General features: G+C 49.9%; 1 protein-coding gene and 1 long non-coding RNA gene across 2 annotated transcripts in view; one reads left to right on the top strand and one right to left on the bottom strand.

Moving 5' to 3' along the window:
- Positions 1-1089: 1089 nt before the first annotated feature.
- Positions 1090-12549, bottom strand: LOC129052114 (uncharacterized). The gene is made up of 3 exons (XR_008516917.1): positions 11947-12549; positions 10105-10184; positions 1090-1759 (listed from the first exon to the last, which is right to left on the bottom strand). It is a non-coding gene; the product is annotated as an uncharacterized LOC129052114 (long non-coding RNA).
- Positions 12550-13597: 1048 nt separating this feature from the next.
- The window catches only part of TGM2 (transglutaminase 2), a 37088-nt gene continuing 35391 nt past the window's right edge, over positions 13598-15294 (top strand). Inside the window, exon 1 of the mRNA XM_009233571.3 lies at positions 13598-13823. Coding sequence (XP_009231846.1) covers positions 13814-13823 — 10 coding nt within the window. The 5' untranslated portion in view covers positions 13598-13813. The remainder of the gene's footprint in view (positions 13824-15294) is intronic.

Raw genomic sequence — 15294 nt, 5'->3', positions numbered from 1 at the left:
GAGATAATCCCTTTTTTATCTGGAGGTCTCTCAGGTCCCAAGCCTTCTTCCGCTACGACCCTGAACACAGGTTGTGAAAATTAATTGTTGTTCTTGTTTGTTGTTGTTGTTGTTGTTATTGTTTTGAGACAGGGTCTCACTCTGTTGCCCAGACTGGTATGCAATGGCATAATCATGGCTCACTGCAGTCTCAGCTTCCTAGGCTCAAGCAATCCTCCTGCCTCAGCCTCCCTCAAGTAGCTAGGTCTACAGGCATGTGCCACCATGCCTGGCTAATACTTTATTTTTATTTTTGTAAAGACGAAGTCTCACTGTGTTGCCCAAACTGGTTTTGAACGCTTGGGCTCAAGCGATCCTCCCACCTTGGCCTCTCAAACTGTTGGGCTTACAGGGGTTAGCCATCACGCCAGGCCAGGAATTACTATTTGCATAGTGAGCACCTTATCATCTGTTTTGTCCACTAAGCTGAGAGTTCCTTGCCAGCAGAAACTGTCTTACTCACAATTAAGCCTACAGTAGGCACTCAATAAATGTTCAATAAAGAAATTATTCAATAAGTAAATTAATCTTTCAAAAACCCCATAGCTCTGTCTCTAACTGTTTATGGGTCCTTGGACAATGGGACTCCTCTCTGGCCTCAATGTTCCCAGTTCTACAATGGCAGGGTTGACCAGACAGTTTCTGAGGGCATGACCACTTTCTCCCCATAAGCTACAATGAGTCAGGGACCCCAGTAACGTCATCAGCTCACTTACAGCCCATTTGGCTAAAGAGGAAATTGAGACACAGTTAAGCAATCTCCAGGGTCACACAGCATCTAATGTGTGTGGGCCAAATCTCTGTCCCTTCATCATCAAGTTCCCTTCACACTCTCCAGAGCCTGCCATGTGGATGCAGCACAGACTTCTCAGGTGCCACACTATACCCAGGCCACCAAGTCAAAGAACAGCACTCCAGGCCAAGGGAACGACCAGTGCAAAAGTTCTAAACAGAGGACATGCCTGGCAAGCTGAAGGAATGGCAGGGAGGCCAGCGTGCCGGGGCCAAGTGAGCAGGGAGTAGTCAGAAAGAAAGTCTGAGAACAATGGGATCAGATGTTGGAAGTCCTGGGGACCTGATGAGAACTTTGGCTTTAATCAGAGTGAAGCGGGGGTTTACTGCAGGCTCTTGAGCAGAGGAGTGGCAGGAACTGACTTAAGTTTTAAAGAGATTCCTTTGGCTGTTTTGCGGAATACAGATTGGAAGTGGGGAGCAAGGGGAAAAACAGGGAGACCTAGTCCAGGTGAAAGGAACTGGTGGTTTGCACCAGAATGATGGTGGCAGAGGCAGAGGTCGTGAGAAGTGGCCAGATTCTAGAGACATTTTAAAGGCAAGGCAACCAGGATTTCCTGACAAATTGAGGTGGGATCTGAGAGAGAGGAGTCAAGGCTGACCCTGGGGACTGAGCAGAGGGAATGGTGGTGTTTGCATCCACTGAGATGGGGATACTGCGGGGGAGTGAATAGCGGGTGGGGCACAGCAGGAATTTTGAGGAGGCGATTGGAAACCTGGACCTGGGATTTAAGAGTGAGGACAGGGCTGAAGATGCAAATGTGGGAGCCTTCAGCACATAGATGGCATTTAAAGTCAGGGCTGGTGAGTAGACTGAAGATGATGCATGTAAATTGCAGGGCCCCTGCACACAGTAAGCCCTTGGCAAATGATGGCCAAGCAACCGTTGATGAGGCGGTCGTCGTCGAGACGTGATCCTGGGGTTAAGCTGTGAAGGATAAAAAAGCACAAGAAACAGTATGCACAAAGGGGGTGTGAGCAGGGTCCTCCCACCTCCCAGCCCAGCCTCCGTCCTCTCCCACCTGGACAACAATACCACCCACCTCCTTCTGCAGCTGTTCTCATCCTTACTCCCTCCCTAGCTAATGCTGGTATTTTGCAAAAAGTGCGAGCTTGGCACCTGGGCAGATCTGGTCCTGGGCAAGTGCCTCACTTTCCCCATCTGTAGTCTGTGCCAGAGCATGGGACCAGGACCCACAGGGAAGGGATCAGATCCAGTATGAATCCACCCAGACAGATCACAGAGCCCACCCCAGCTCGAGAAGTTCCCCCAGTGACCACAGGCATGCTCCTTGCCCAGACTGGAGTGCAGTAGTGCAATCTCAGCTCACTGCAAGCTCCACCTCCCAGGTTCACGCCATTCTCCTGCCTCAGCCTCCTAAGTAGCCGGGACCACAGGCGCCCGCCACCACACTGGGCTAATTTTTTGTATTTTTGGTAGAGACGGGATTTCACCATGTTAGCCAGGATGGTCTTGATCTCCTGAGCTCGCTATCTGCCCGCCTCGGCCTCCCAAAGTGCTGGGATTACAGGCGTAAGCCACCGCACCCGGCCTCTGACCCCTACTCTTTACATCTGGAAATTGGGTGATGGAGCCATTCGTCATCTAGACATAGATCTGCCTGAGAGAAGGATTAACTTACTGTCCTTATGAGGCCAGATGCGGCTGAGAACGAACAAACAATCAAAAGGCAATCACAGCCGGGCGCTGTGGCTCACGCCTGTAACCCTAGCACTTTGGGAGGCCAAGGCGGGCAGATACCTGAGGTCAGGAGTTTGAACCCAGCCTGGCCAACGTGGTGAAACCCCATCTCTATGAAAAATACAAAAATTAGCCAGGCATGGTGGCTCATGCCTGTAACCTCAGCTACTCAGGAGGCTGAGGCAGGAGAATTGCTTAAATCCAGGAGGTGGAGGTTGCAGTGAGCTGAGATTGCACCACTGCACTCCAGCCTGGGTGATAGAGCAAAAGAGTACGTCTCAAAAAAAAAAAAAAAAAGAAAGAAAAAAAAAGTGGCGGGGGGCAATCACATGCATAAAGCTTCTTCACACAGAGCCTGGCACACAGGAGGTGAACAATGACCATTCTCTCTCATCTACCCTCAGAGCTGACCCACAGGGGTGCAGATGGAATCGAGGTCCTCGAAGCCCTCGGAAGTAATTATAAGAGTAATAAAAACAGTCAATTTGCAGCTTTTCCCTGCGCCAAACACTAAACCATGCAATAACTCATTTATTCGTAACTACTCTGTGAGCTTGGTCCTCTCGTTACCCCCATTATCAGGGTGTGGAAACTGAGGTCAGAGACATGAAGAAATTTGCAGTAGGTTGTACAGCTAGGAGCTGTTGGGCCTTGAAGCCCTCAGTCGCTCTGCCTCTGAGCTTCCTGATGGGCCTGGGTACTGTCCTGTGAGCTGTGGGAAGGGAGGTGACCTAGGAAGCAGGTGAGTCTGGCTCATAGGTGAGGCCTCTGTCGCTTCCCTCCTCCTACCTCTCTGTGCCCACAGCTGGCTGCCACTTAGGAAACCATAGGGTTAATCTAATTGGAGGTTCCAGGATCGTGCACAGGGTGATTTATTTTATTTTAAAAAGCTTAAAAAAGAAACCACCCTGCCAAGTCTCGTTTAGAAAACTGGACATTCTGAAAATATTGGTGAAGAGAGGGGGCTGCACCCCTTAGAAGATTCTCAGCAAATTGGGTGATGTTAATCCAAGGTGACAGGGGCTTTTTTCTTTTCTTTTTTTTTTTTTTAGGCCAGAAAGGCAGGAAGTGCAAATTGCTCTTCTAGGGGTCAACCAGCCCCGGGCACAAGGTCAGGAGGCCGCCTGTGGGAACTGATTGGGGAGTAAGTGCTGGGCTCCCCCCTCCCCCTCCCCCACCAGCTCCATTTTGCTGGAATTCTTTATCCGAAAAGAAGGCCCTGATGACTCCACTTTCACAGCCACTGCATGTGAACATCACGGACGCTAGGGGCATCAGAAATTCATTACTTGGTCCAAACATGTCATTTCACAAATGGGAAACTGAGGCCCAGAGAATAAACTCCCTTAAGTGAGGCATTTATTCGATCACCTGTCAGTCAATAAAAACTTGTTAAAACCTTCCTTGTGAAAGTTCCCCTCCCACCAAGGTGACTAGGAAATTAGAAAGGTGGCTGTGGCTTCCTTTGTAACTTTGATTTAGATTTGAGTACCTAATATGTGGTCTGGGGCAGGTTATTTAGGCTCTCCAAGCCTCTGTTTCCTTGGTAAAATGAGGTCAATAATCCATAAACCCCATAGAGTCACTGGGAGAATTAGACGAGGGAGATGTCACTGTCCCATTCAGCTGCTGGGTTGCATGAATGAAAAGAGGCTCAGGGCAGCTTAACCACAACCAAAAAATTAACTGGAAGGATGTGGGGATGGCTCACAGGTATTTGCCCAAGAGAAGTGAAGACATCTGTCCACACAATGAGCTGTACCTCTACGTGCATGGCAGCTCCATTCATAATCGCCCAGAACAACCCCAGGGTCCTTCAACTGGTTAATGTACAAATAAATTGTGGTATATTCATGTGACAGAATAGTACTCAGTAATAAAAAGGAATGAACCGCTGATACCTGCAACAACAGGGATGAATCAAATGCATTACAGTAAGTGAAGGAAGCCAGACACAAAAGGCTGTATGCTGTGTGATTTCATGCCTGTGACATTCTGGAAAGACAAAACCATTGGCGCAGTAACCAGATCAGTAGTTGCCAGGGGTGGAGGGTAGGGGGAGAGAATTGCCTGCAAAAGGGCATGAGGGGAATTTGGGGGGTGACGGAAATGTTCTATATCATGATTGTGGTGTAGTAATACGACTATGTATGTTTGTTGAGTCACAGAACTGTATTGCATGATATGGGTGAATTGCACTGTATGTAATATAACATGGGTGACTTGTATTGTATGTAATACAACACGGGTGAATTGTATTGTATGTAAATTTTAACTCCATAAATATGACTTTTAAAAAATCAAATAAACAGCTAAAAAGCCCAACTTTTGAAAAGATGAGAGCTGACGTAGTTCTAGACATGAACCAGCAAATTTCAACCATTATTTAGAACTTGTGTCAGAGTTGTAAGTGTCAAAGTCCCAGAAGAGCATCTGATAGGCTGAGTTTGGGTCCTAGATCTGCCCTTAACTGGAGTTGGGTGAGGCCACTTGATTGACAGTTTGACAATATCAACAATCCTATGGAAAAGAGCAGTCAGCCAGAGGCAAAACAAAGGACTCGCTGTGCCTACAAAGAGGACACCACCAACTAGAGATGCCTGTACGTGTGTGGGGGGTTTATTATTCTGGAGACTGAGCCCTGCCCTTCCAGGACTGAGGCCAAACCTCCCATCTCCTGTGATGCTGGCGCGAGGTGACTGCAGCCCCTCCGCAGATGTGGAGATCGGGGTTTAAACTAACTGGGTCAAGCTGAATGTTCCTTCAGACCTACAAGCACTCAGTTCAGGCAGACGTCACTCAAGCAGCTCATCAAACAGGCAGGAGAAACAAGTGGTCAGTTTAGCCAAACATGTGTTCAATTTAGTCAAACGAGCTCCGCTACTGCCCCCAAAGGGTCATTTATTTCCATGAATGAAAGTGTGTTTGACTCTTATTGACCAAACTGGGTGTGCCAGGCAGACACAGCCAATGACTCAGCCTCGTGGGAGGGATGTAGGGGAATGCTGTAGTATGCTGGTGCTTCATCCCTCCGTGTCTCCAGCAGCCCCACATGGCCATGGGATCTTGGCCAGGCACCCACAACGCAGGCTTAATTCCCCTTGCGTGATATTCCAGCAAGCACTTCTTGGCGCCCCTGCTTCACCCTTTCTGAGCTGTGTGACCTTGGGCAATACACTGCACCTCTCTGAACTTTCATTGACACAAAATCACAAAATAGAAGATTTTCAAGCACTTTCCAGGGTGGTGCTGCAGGAGCACTTTGAGACATAAACAGTGTGTAAAGTAAGCAGAAACTCGGTGTAGCCCTCAAAATTACGTTTCTTAGATGTGATTCAAATCTCATCTTGAATTTCTTATTTGTTCATGTGCTTGTTTTTGGGTTTGGTTCTGCAAGACTGTGCCAATATTAACAAAAGTATTTTAGGGGTTGATTGTGGGTTTTGTGGGGGGCACATTTACTTTCTCTTTTATCTTCGACTTTACTTTTTTCTCTCTACTCTGCCAGAATTTCTTTATTTTGGAGTATTTCCTTTTTTAGTAAAAGCTTAATTCTAAATGTAAAACAGGTTATTCTTTTTTTGTAAAATTAATCTTTAATTACCTAAGTGATACATAACATTATTTCTTCACAGAAGACTTTTCTCACCTTCCAGGGAATACTGAAATCACCTTTCATTACCACCGTCTGTTCCCCGGTTATGGCCCCCCAATATCCCCCCCTACCCTGCCAGCAAGTTGGAGCGGATTTTTCCAAACCTTCTTCTGTATGTTTACATTTATGTACTCTATGTATATTTACTTATCTGTTCCCATAGAAATTGAACAGTCTGTTGAAATTGTACTTCATGCAATGTCCTGTAACGTGCTTTCTTCGCTCTACATTATGACTTGGAATTCTTTTCATGTCCACACACAGGAGACTGTCTCTTCTTTCTTTCAACTGCTGAGTAATATTTCCAGGCATGGCTTCTTTATCCAACCCCCTCTACTGGGCACTTAGGTTGTGATGGGTTTTTGCCGTAACAGACAATGCTGTAAAGACCCCTCCTAGAGACATCTCCTTGGGCACATACATGTGCACTTTCTCTTAGATTTTTTTTTATTTGAGAATGAGACAATATTTGCAAAGACTTTCAGAGCTTTATTCCTGGCTTTTTTATTTTAAATCTTTCAAACATTTTTGAAAACCACGTTTTGAGATATATTTCACATACCATAAAAATCATGCATTTAAGTGTACAGTTCAATGGCTTTTAGTCTATTTGTGGATTTGTGCAAACATCACCACCATCCAATTTTAGAATGTTTTCTTTACTCCCAAAAAGAAACCCTGTACCCATTAGCAGTCACTCCTCATTCCTCCCTCTTCCTTTCTCCCTTCCCTTGGCTCCTGACAACCCCTGATGTACCCTCTGTATCTATGCATTTGCCTATTCTGGGTGTTTTGTGTAAATGGAATCAGACAGTATGTGGTCTTTTGTGACTGGCTGTGTTCACTTAGCATGATGGTTTGGAAGTTCATCCTTGTTGTAGCATGTGTCAGTGCATCTTTCCTTTTTATTGCTGAGTAATCAACCACCTTTATTTGAGTGCTTACTGTCTGCCAAGAATGGTGATAACCTTCACAAAAATCCTGTAATGTAGGCACAGTTTTTATCACCCCCATTTCACAGAGGGGAAAACTGAGGCTTGGAGATGTGCTGTGATTCATTCAAGATCACACAGGACAGTCGATGGCAGAGCTGGATTTGAACCTAGGCCCATGTCCTTGTAGTTGAACCTTGCTACTGCTAGAAGAACCCAGAAGGGAGTGAAAAGTGTCTTGTGGGCCTAATGTGCAGGTCATGAAGTCTCCCTACTCATAGGATGGCTCTGGGTTACCACGGCAATCACTGACAATTGCCCTGTGAAGCTGCACAGAATGAGCAGGACCGTTTATCCCAAAGCCAAATGGCCCCATCTGTTGTCAGTGTCAGAGCTCTGGTCCTGCTTGTGTGGTTTTTCTGACCGTTTCAGCACCTCCCACCTCTAGTGTTTCCTGAGCCCTAATGTCTCCTCATCTTTTGGAGTTGTCATATCAGATGACCATCTTTGTTAGGGTCGTGTGCTAAGGAAGGGATAATCGGGTTGTCAGTTTGGGTCCTATGAGAAAAGCAAATCTTGCTGCCAGAGATGGCCAGAACTCTGTTCTCCAAAAAAATCCTACAACTCCCCGTTCCCTCGGGTGTCTGGATTGCTAGGAACTGGAGCCACATCATAATAACAATAATAGACTTGACTTATTTTCCTTATCTCCCGTTTCTTCTGATGTCATCCTTTGAGCCCAGCAGGATGGCGTGTCATGTTGAGTCCTTTTGGAGAAGAGGAGGCCACAGCCAATAAGAGGAGGGCAAGTTGGAGCCTGGAGCTGTGGCCCCTGCCACACGGACTCACTGCCGGTTCCAGCATCTGAGCCTCATCTTCCTTCCCACTCCTTGTTAAATGCAACACCCAATTCCAAGTTACATAAAAACAGCTTTCTCAAATTTCAAAACTTACCACTGCCTGTCCCCCAGTCATAGCCTCCCATATCTCCTCCCACCACTGCCAGCAATTTGGACTGGAGTTTTCCAAACCTTCTTCTGTATGTTTTTATTTATGTACTGTATGTATATTTACTTATCTGTTCCCATAGAAATTGAACAGTCTGGTGGAATCATACCTCATGCAATGTCCTGGCTGGTACAGGGCCTCTACTTACTTCTATAGTGTTTGGAACCCCACCCTGACTCTGCCCTGACTTGCTGTGTGGCCTGGGGAAAGGCTGTTGCCCCTCTGAGGTGCAGCAGTGGGTATTCCTACTCTGCTACCCACACATCCCCAGGTCTGTCCTTTGTTTATCTCCCAATGGTTGTCCTGGTAAAATTGGTAAAATTGGAGGGTAAGTCAGACCCAGATCTCTCATCTCTGGTGCAGACAACAAAGGCTGAGAGAGGCCCTAGCACCTCACCCTGATTCCTGGTCCTACCGGGGACAACTGGCACCACAAATCCTATCAAACAGAGCTCCCGGGCTAACCCTAAGAACCTGGCTTGGGCTTGAACAAGTTCTCTCTCTCTGCTCCTTAGAACCCCTGGTACAGGTCATTAATTCATTCAACAAGCCTTTATTGAACAGCTACTGAGAGCCAGGCGGGTGGAGGGAGACAGAGATACACAAACACTAGAACTTATGCAAGGTAGGCTGTGACTATGTCCTGTGGGTGTGGGGCCAAGAAAGCAAGAAGGAAGTCTCTGGGTGGGTTTCAAGAGGATGGGTAAAGCCTGGGTTAAACTTCGATAGGCGAAGAGGGAAGGCCATCCTGGGTAGAGGGCACAGCTGGAGCAAAGCCCTAGAGGTGGGCGTTTGCAGGGCTCATTTGAGGGCAAGTACCATGTCTGGTGAGGCTGGAAGGGATGAATGTGGAAGATATGATTGAAGGGTAAGCTGGGTCAGCCCTGCAGGGCCTTCATTGCCTTGTGAGGTCTGGGATGTGATTCCCACTTTTACAGAAACAGAAACTGACGCTTCAGAGAAGTGAATAAAAGTGCCTGCCCATGGTCCATCAAGCTCAAGGGGCTGGGACCCTATGCCGGTTGCAGGGATGGTGGAAAGGGGATGGACTACACTTGGAGGGTGGTACATTGTGGAGTCAGAGCTGAGGACAAGATGACCAGGTCAGTTTCTCCATCTGCAAAGTGGACGCACTGGAAGAATCCTCCCTCCCCACACAGATGCCCTGTTCTCTGTCCCCAACAGCCTGAGAGACCCAGATCCTGCCCCAGACAGACCATTCTCTCAAATGGCTTGAAAGGTCACGCCTGCCTCCTGACATTTTCCCTAAGTCCGCATCCTAACACCCCTACCCCACCCCATCCCACCTCAGGGGAGCCTGCCCCACCCTCCCTATGCTCCCTCACACCAGACGCTGCTCATCCCGCTTAGTCAGTAGTTGGTAGAAAAGCCTCCAGATGCCCCGGCACACTCCTGCCCACCCCGCCCTCCCTCCCTCTCACATCAGTTGTCTACATCTGTCTCTGGCCTGGAGGCACCTTGTCCTCGAGGAGTGGCTGAGCTGAGCCAGGGCCTGAGAGCCTGGTCATGCTGTGTGACCTTAGGCAGTTTCTCCAACCTTTCTGAACTTTAATCTTGTTTCTGTGTTTCCTTCCTTCCTTCTATTCTTTCTCCAGCTGTGGGTAACTCATCCCTCCCTCAGGCCATAAACAGTTATTAAGCATCCAGTGTATACTACATGCCATGCATTAGGAGCACAGGCTGCAGTCCTTAGCGGCCTCACTTGCTGAAAGCTGTAGAACTGGACATGGCCCAGGCCCCTGAGGACTGCCCTGGAGGGCACGGGGAGACAGGACTGACCTCTGAACCAAGCACAGGCCCTGCTTTCCCACTTCCTGACTGTGTGGCCTTGGGTGAGGCACTTCCCCTCTCTGAACCCAGGGTTCCTCATTTAACAAATGATAAGAACCATACTGTGGGGTTTAAATGGAATATCTGGCTGGTAGTAGGTTATTCCAAAGTTTCTAAATATTCACCTTTGTCTCCACCTTGAGGCTTGAGAATCCTCGTGGAAGGGGCTGAATCTCTCTAACGTTGGGATTCTAGGTATCAGTGGCTGTGGGAACAAGATTTATTTGTGAGACAGAGAGACTTTCTGAGCAACACTCACCAAATAAATATTCTACGTTGACTGCAACCTGCTTCACCCACACACGGGGACTCTCCCTTTTCTGGAGAGGGTCCCCACTCTTGATGACATCATCACAAAGCTTAGGTGACGTTTACTGAGTACTTACTATGTGACCTGTAAGCACTGTAGAAACATTATCTCTAATCCCCAGTGGCAGGGACTCTTACGATACCAATTTTATAGAGAAGGAAACTGAAGCTCAGAGAGGCCTAGTAATTTACCCAGGGTCACACAGCCAAGAGTGACCTCACAGCCCTCCTGCTCTAAGCATTGCACAACACTTCCCCTGAATGGATGACAAAGGGCCCTGATTGCAGTGTCTGGGGATCTTGAGGCCATGATCACCCTCTCTGGGACTCAGTGGAGTTTTGAAGCCTTTACAGCCCCAGTGAGGTAAGACAGGGCACGGTTTCCCAGTCCCTTTGAACAAATGGGAAAACTGAAGCCCAGAGAGGGGCAAGGGTGCCTGGTCACTGGGACTGGAATCCAGGTCTCTGGGCCAAGCCTGGGTTCTGGCCTCTGTCTGCCACCTTCCTAGAAGCCAGTCCTGACCCCGACTGGCCACATCCTGGGGTTGCTCAACGCCATGCGTCACTCAGGTGGCCATAGTTCTGTGGAATGTGGGAGAGGAAGTGGGGGCAGCTGGCTGGGTGCGGGACAGGCCTGGAATTCTGTGCTAAGCCCTGTGCTGGGATCCAGGAATAATCTAATGGGATTCTTCTCACAGCCAGCATCCACTGAGGGCCGACTGTTTGGCTGCTGCTGTACAAACTCTCCATGAATTAGCTCACTCAGTCCTGACACTCTGTGGAGTGGGTACCAATACTGCCCCCATTTTACAAATGAGGAAACTGAGGCACAGAGGTTAAGTGACTTGCTGTGTAGTGGACATGGCTACACAGTGAGGAGGCCAAAATTTAAACCCAGAGCTGCGTGACATACCCACTCTATGTGGGTATGAGAAGCAGGGAATAACTATATGAGAAGAGGGAATAACAATGTTCAGAATGGGGCTGCTGCTGCTGCTGATAGAATTCATGATTTCTCAAATCAAGCATTTTTGGGGGCTGGTGGTGAGCCAGGCACCATGCTGGACACTGTGGTCAAGAAAAGTTTAAAAATCTCTCATGGGCCGGCACAGTGGGGTTCATGACTATAATCCCAGCACTTTGGGAGGTCGAGGCGTGCAGATCACTAGAGCTCAGGAGTTTGAGACCAGCCTGGGCAACATAGTGAGACCTCCATCTCTACAAAAATTAGAAATATTAACTGGATGTGGTGGCACACTCCTGTAGTCCCAGATACTCAGGGAAGCTGAGGCAGGAGGATCGCTTGAGCCCGAGGGATGGAGGCTGCAGTGAGCAAAGATCACACCACTGCACAATCTGGGTGACAGAGTGGGACTCTGTCTCAAAAAAAAAATAAAATAAAATACTTAGGTGGCTCCCTGTATTCTAAGGAGATCCCAGGCTGAGGGTTTTAAAGGAAAAAATACCTGGTAGAAAAGGCCAAACCCATCCTTTCATTTGGGGCAGGGCTAACATCTGTGGAAACACAGCCTTTGTTCTGCAGAACTGACTGTCCCCATACCTCCCGTCTCTCCTTGAGGTCCCGAAATAGCCAGGTTCTGGGACACTTCATATTTCCGTGCCAAGTCTCAGGGCCCCCCCAGTTATTGCATGCTCACCATGGTCATTTAGATTGAGTCTTACTCAGGCCTGTGAGGGAGGAATTCTTTCCCCCATTTTGCAGAGGAGGAAACAGAGGCAAAATCCTCCCCATGGCCACACAGCTGGTCAGGGGCAGAGTGGGAACTTGAACCCCGGCCTCTTGACCGACTTCCCTCTCGGTCGAGTGATTCTCCTCACCCTGCTCTTTCCTCCGAGCTTTCACCAGCTGCAGGGAACAGTTTCTGCAAAAATCTCTGTAAAATGGGGCAATTACGGGTCAGCTGGGCTTAACACGGTTTGTGGGTTTGTTCACCGAGACTCCAGCCAGAGCCCGTTTGACCCAGGGAGAAATATCCACTGAAGGAACATGGGTTTTTTTCCCTGAGCCATGTGTCACCTAGGAATGGAGATGGGGGCTGCTTCTATCATCCAAATTCATCAGTAGATGTAGAGCTTGTTCCAGAATGTAGAGCTTGTTCTGGAATGTAGAGCTTGCTCCGGAATGTAGAGCTTGTTTCAGAAAAAGTGCCGGGAAAGCCCCGTGGGCCTCTGTCTCTCCAGGAACCCTTCCCGCTCAGGGCTCACAGTGGATCCGGAAGCACAGCAGACCAGGAGACCAGAGATACCAGGATGAGTGATAGGCCCCCTGGTTGCCAGGTTCGAGAAGTCCTAGGCTGAGTCCCTGGAAGGCCGGCCTTGCTCCTTTCTGGCACACAGTGGGGCCTCAAGAAAGCTCAGTGGATGGATGGATTGAGGGAGGGAGGGAAGAGAAGGCAGAGGGAGGGATGGATGAAGGGATGAGTGGATGGATAGGTGGGTGAGTAGGTGATGCATGGGTGAGTGGATGGATGGCTGATTAGATGGATGGCTGATTAGACAGATACAAGGATGGGTGAGATCGGAGGATTATCTGGGTTTTGCTACAGGAAGGGACATAGGTGTGTCTGTTTTTGCAGGTGTGTCTGCATGTCTGTACCTGAGTCCATGCCTGCATGTGTGTCTACCTCTGAGTAGCCACATCTTTGTGTGTCTGTGGGTGCCCTCTCTGATTTTGCATCCACATCTGACAGTGGCATTGGTATCTGGGAGGTCTGTGTGTGCGCCAGTTGCCCCTGGACACCTGCTCATCTGTGTCCACAGCTGTGTGTGGCTCGCGGTCAAGGCTACCTGGCTGTGTCAGGCTGTATCTATGTCCTGGTGTGTGTCTGCAATTTGAATCTGAATTTGTATCCATGTCACTGTGTCTGCGTGGCCAGCCGTATTTGGTGTAACTGTGGGAGTGTATCTGTGTTTGTGTGTGTATCTCCACAGCCCTGTCTCGGTGTGTCTGCATCTGCTCTCCGTGTATGTATATCTGAGTATGTGTGTGAGTGTGCGTGTGTGTGTGTGTGTGTGTGTGTGTGTGTGTGTTGGGGGTGGGGAGGTGTTATTGATCCCAGATCTGACCTAAGAGTCCACATCTGTGTGTCCAGGTGCACCCCGGTTCCGTTGTGTGTTTCTGTGAGGGTGCTGCGTGTGTCTGTATCTGAGTGTGTGTGTCCCAGGTGTCTGTTCTCCAAGGTCTGACTCCGTGGGTCCAGGTGTGTGTGTGTCCTGGGCTAGTTGTGTGTCCCTGTCCGCTCCCCCAGGGGGCGCCCTCGCCCGGCCGCCGTCCCTCCCTCGGGCTCCGGTCCCCTGGGTGAGCCCCAGCGCTGGCAGCGTGGGCCGGGGACTGGGCAATGGGTGGCCTCCCAGGTCGCCGCCTTCCCGCGGGGCCCCGCCCCCGGCCCGCCCCAAAGCGGGCTATAAGTTAGCGCCGCTCTCCGCCTCGGCAGTGCCAGCCGCCAGTGGTCGCGCTTGGAGGGTCTCGCCGCCAGTGGAAGGAGCCACCGCCCCCGCCCGACCATGGCCGAGGGTGAGTATCAGAGTCACTGCAGCCGCCACTCAGGGGCCCCGGGGCATTGGGGGTCAGGACCCGGTGGGAGCTGAATCCCTAAGTTCTGATTTGGAGAGCAACAGGCAGACTGGGCTGGGTGAGGAGGCGCCTCAATGCTGCTTGGAGCCTCAGTTTCCCCATCCGCACTGCATAACCATTAACCCTTGCCTCTCTGGATCAGGTGAGGCAATGGAAAGCGACGGGGTGTTGTAAACTGTAAAGTACTGTCCTGGCGGACCACTGGCACGTGTCCCCAGTCAGTCAGCGGGGGCTGGCTCCCTGATGTGTGCCTGGAGCTGTGCAGGGGGTGCTGGCCTGGCCTCAGAACACTTAGGTTTGGGTAATTCTTGCCAGCCAGGACCAGGTGGTGTGCATGCCACCCCGGTGGTGTGCAAGCCAAGCCTGGCTGAGTCCTTGGCTCCAGCGGCCAGAGAGGAGCTTTCGGCATCCTTTCCAGGAGCCTTCGGAAATCAGGCTTGTTCTTCCCGCCCTCACGTTCTGCAACCCTAGACCTTGGCCACTTGTTGAGTCTCGCCTATAAAATAAGGACAATAGTGTCCTTATTTTATAGGACAAGGTTTATGAGATTTGTTTTCCCCCAAGACCCCCACCCATCTGTCACCCTGACCGTGCCCTGGTCCTATGCTCCAGCCTTTGGTGCATCTGTGAGGAAGGAGAGGAGTGGAACAGAGGCTTAATTAATTTCATACCGGCGCCCCCGACTCCCCTCCACACACAAGCAGCACTGTCGTAGGTCCCAGCCGGAGGGATTTCTACAGTGGAGGATGTCACTGCTGGACCCAGAATCCCAGCTGGCTCTTGGGTCAAGTTCATCTGGGGATGGCTTCTGCACCCATTGCAACCCCCAGGAAGCGGTGTGGGACAGGGACATGGGGCAGGTGGAGCAGGAATGGGTGGCAGGAACTGTGGACCCACCTGACCCTGCTGTGTGATCTCAGCCACCCACCTCCCTTGGACCCAGCTCCCAACACACTGTGTGATGTGTTGCCTCGGTGGCCGCTTGTCCTCAATGCATCTTCTCACCCCCATGCTCAAAAGCAGGGCTCAGTGGGGCTGGGAGATCCTGGAGATGCCAGTTATGATAAGCCTCCAGCCCCATGTCACAGTGGCCACTTCTGACAGAGATCTCACTGCCCTAGAGGACCTAGGCCCTTTCTAAGCGCAGAAATCCTATAAATCCTACAATTCTAGACCCCAGTGTTTCTGCATCTTTGGAGCTGGGCATGATTTCTGGAAACCCTTCTTTGAACAATAGATGGAGAAAATGCCCCAGCTCCCACATCCCAGGGACTGGCCGTATCTCCAGGGTCTTCCATGGGAACAACAATGGCCTCTTTCCTGCTCAAGCTCCCTGGGACTGAAGTTTCCAAAAACAACATTTCCTCGCCGCAATAGGCCAGCAGGAAGTTTTTCCTTCTGGCCACTGAGG

Source organism: Pongo abelii, chromosome 21, assembly GCF_028885655.2.
Source record: "Pongo abelii isolate AG06213 chromosome 21, NHGRI_mPonAbe1-v2.0_pri, whole genome shotgun sequence".
Lineage (NCBI taxonomy): Eukaryota > Metazoa > Chordata > Mammalia > Primates > Hominidae > Pongo > Pongo abelii.
The sequence above is the reverse complement of the archived record's forward strand: the minus strand, read 5'-3'. Positions and strand labels throughout refer to the sequence as shown.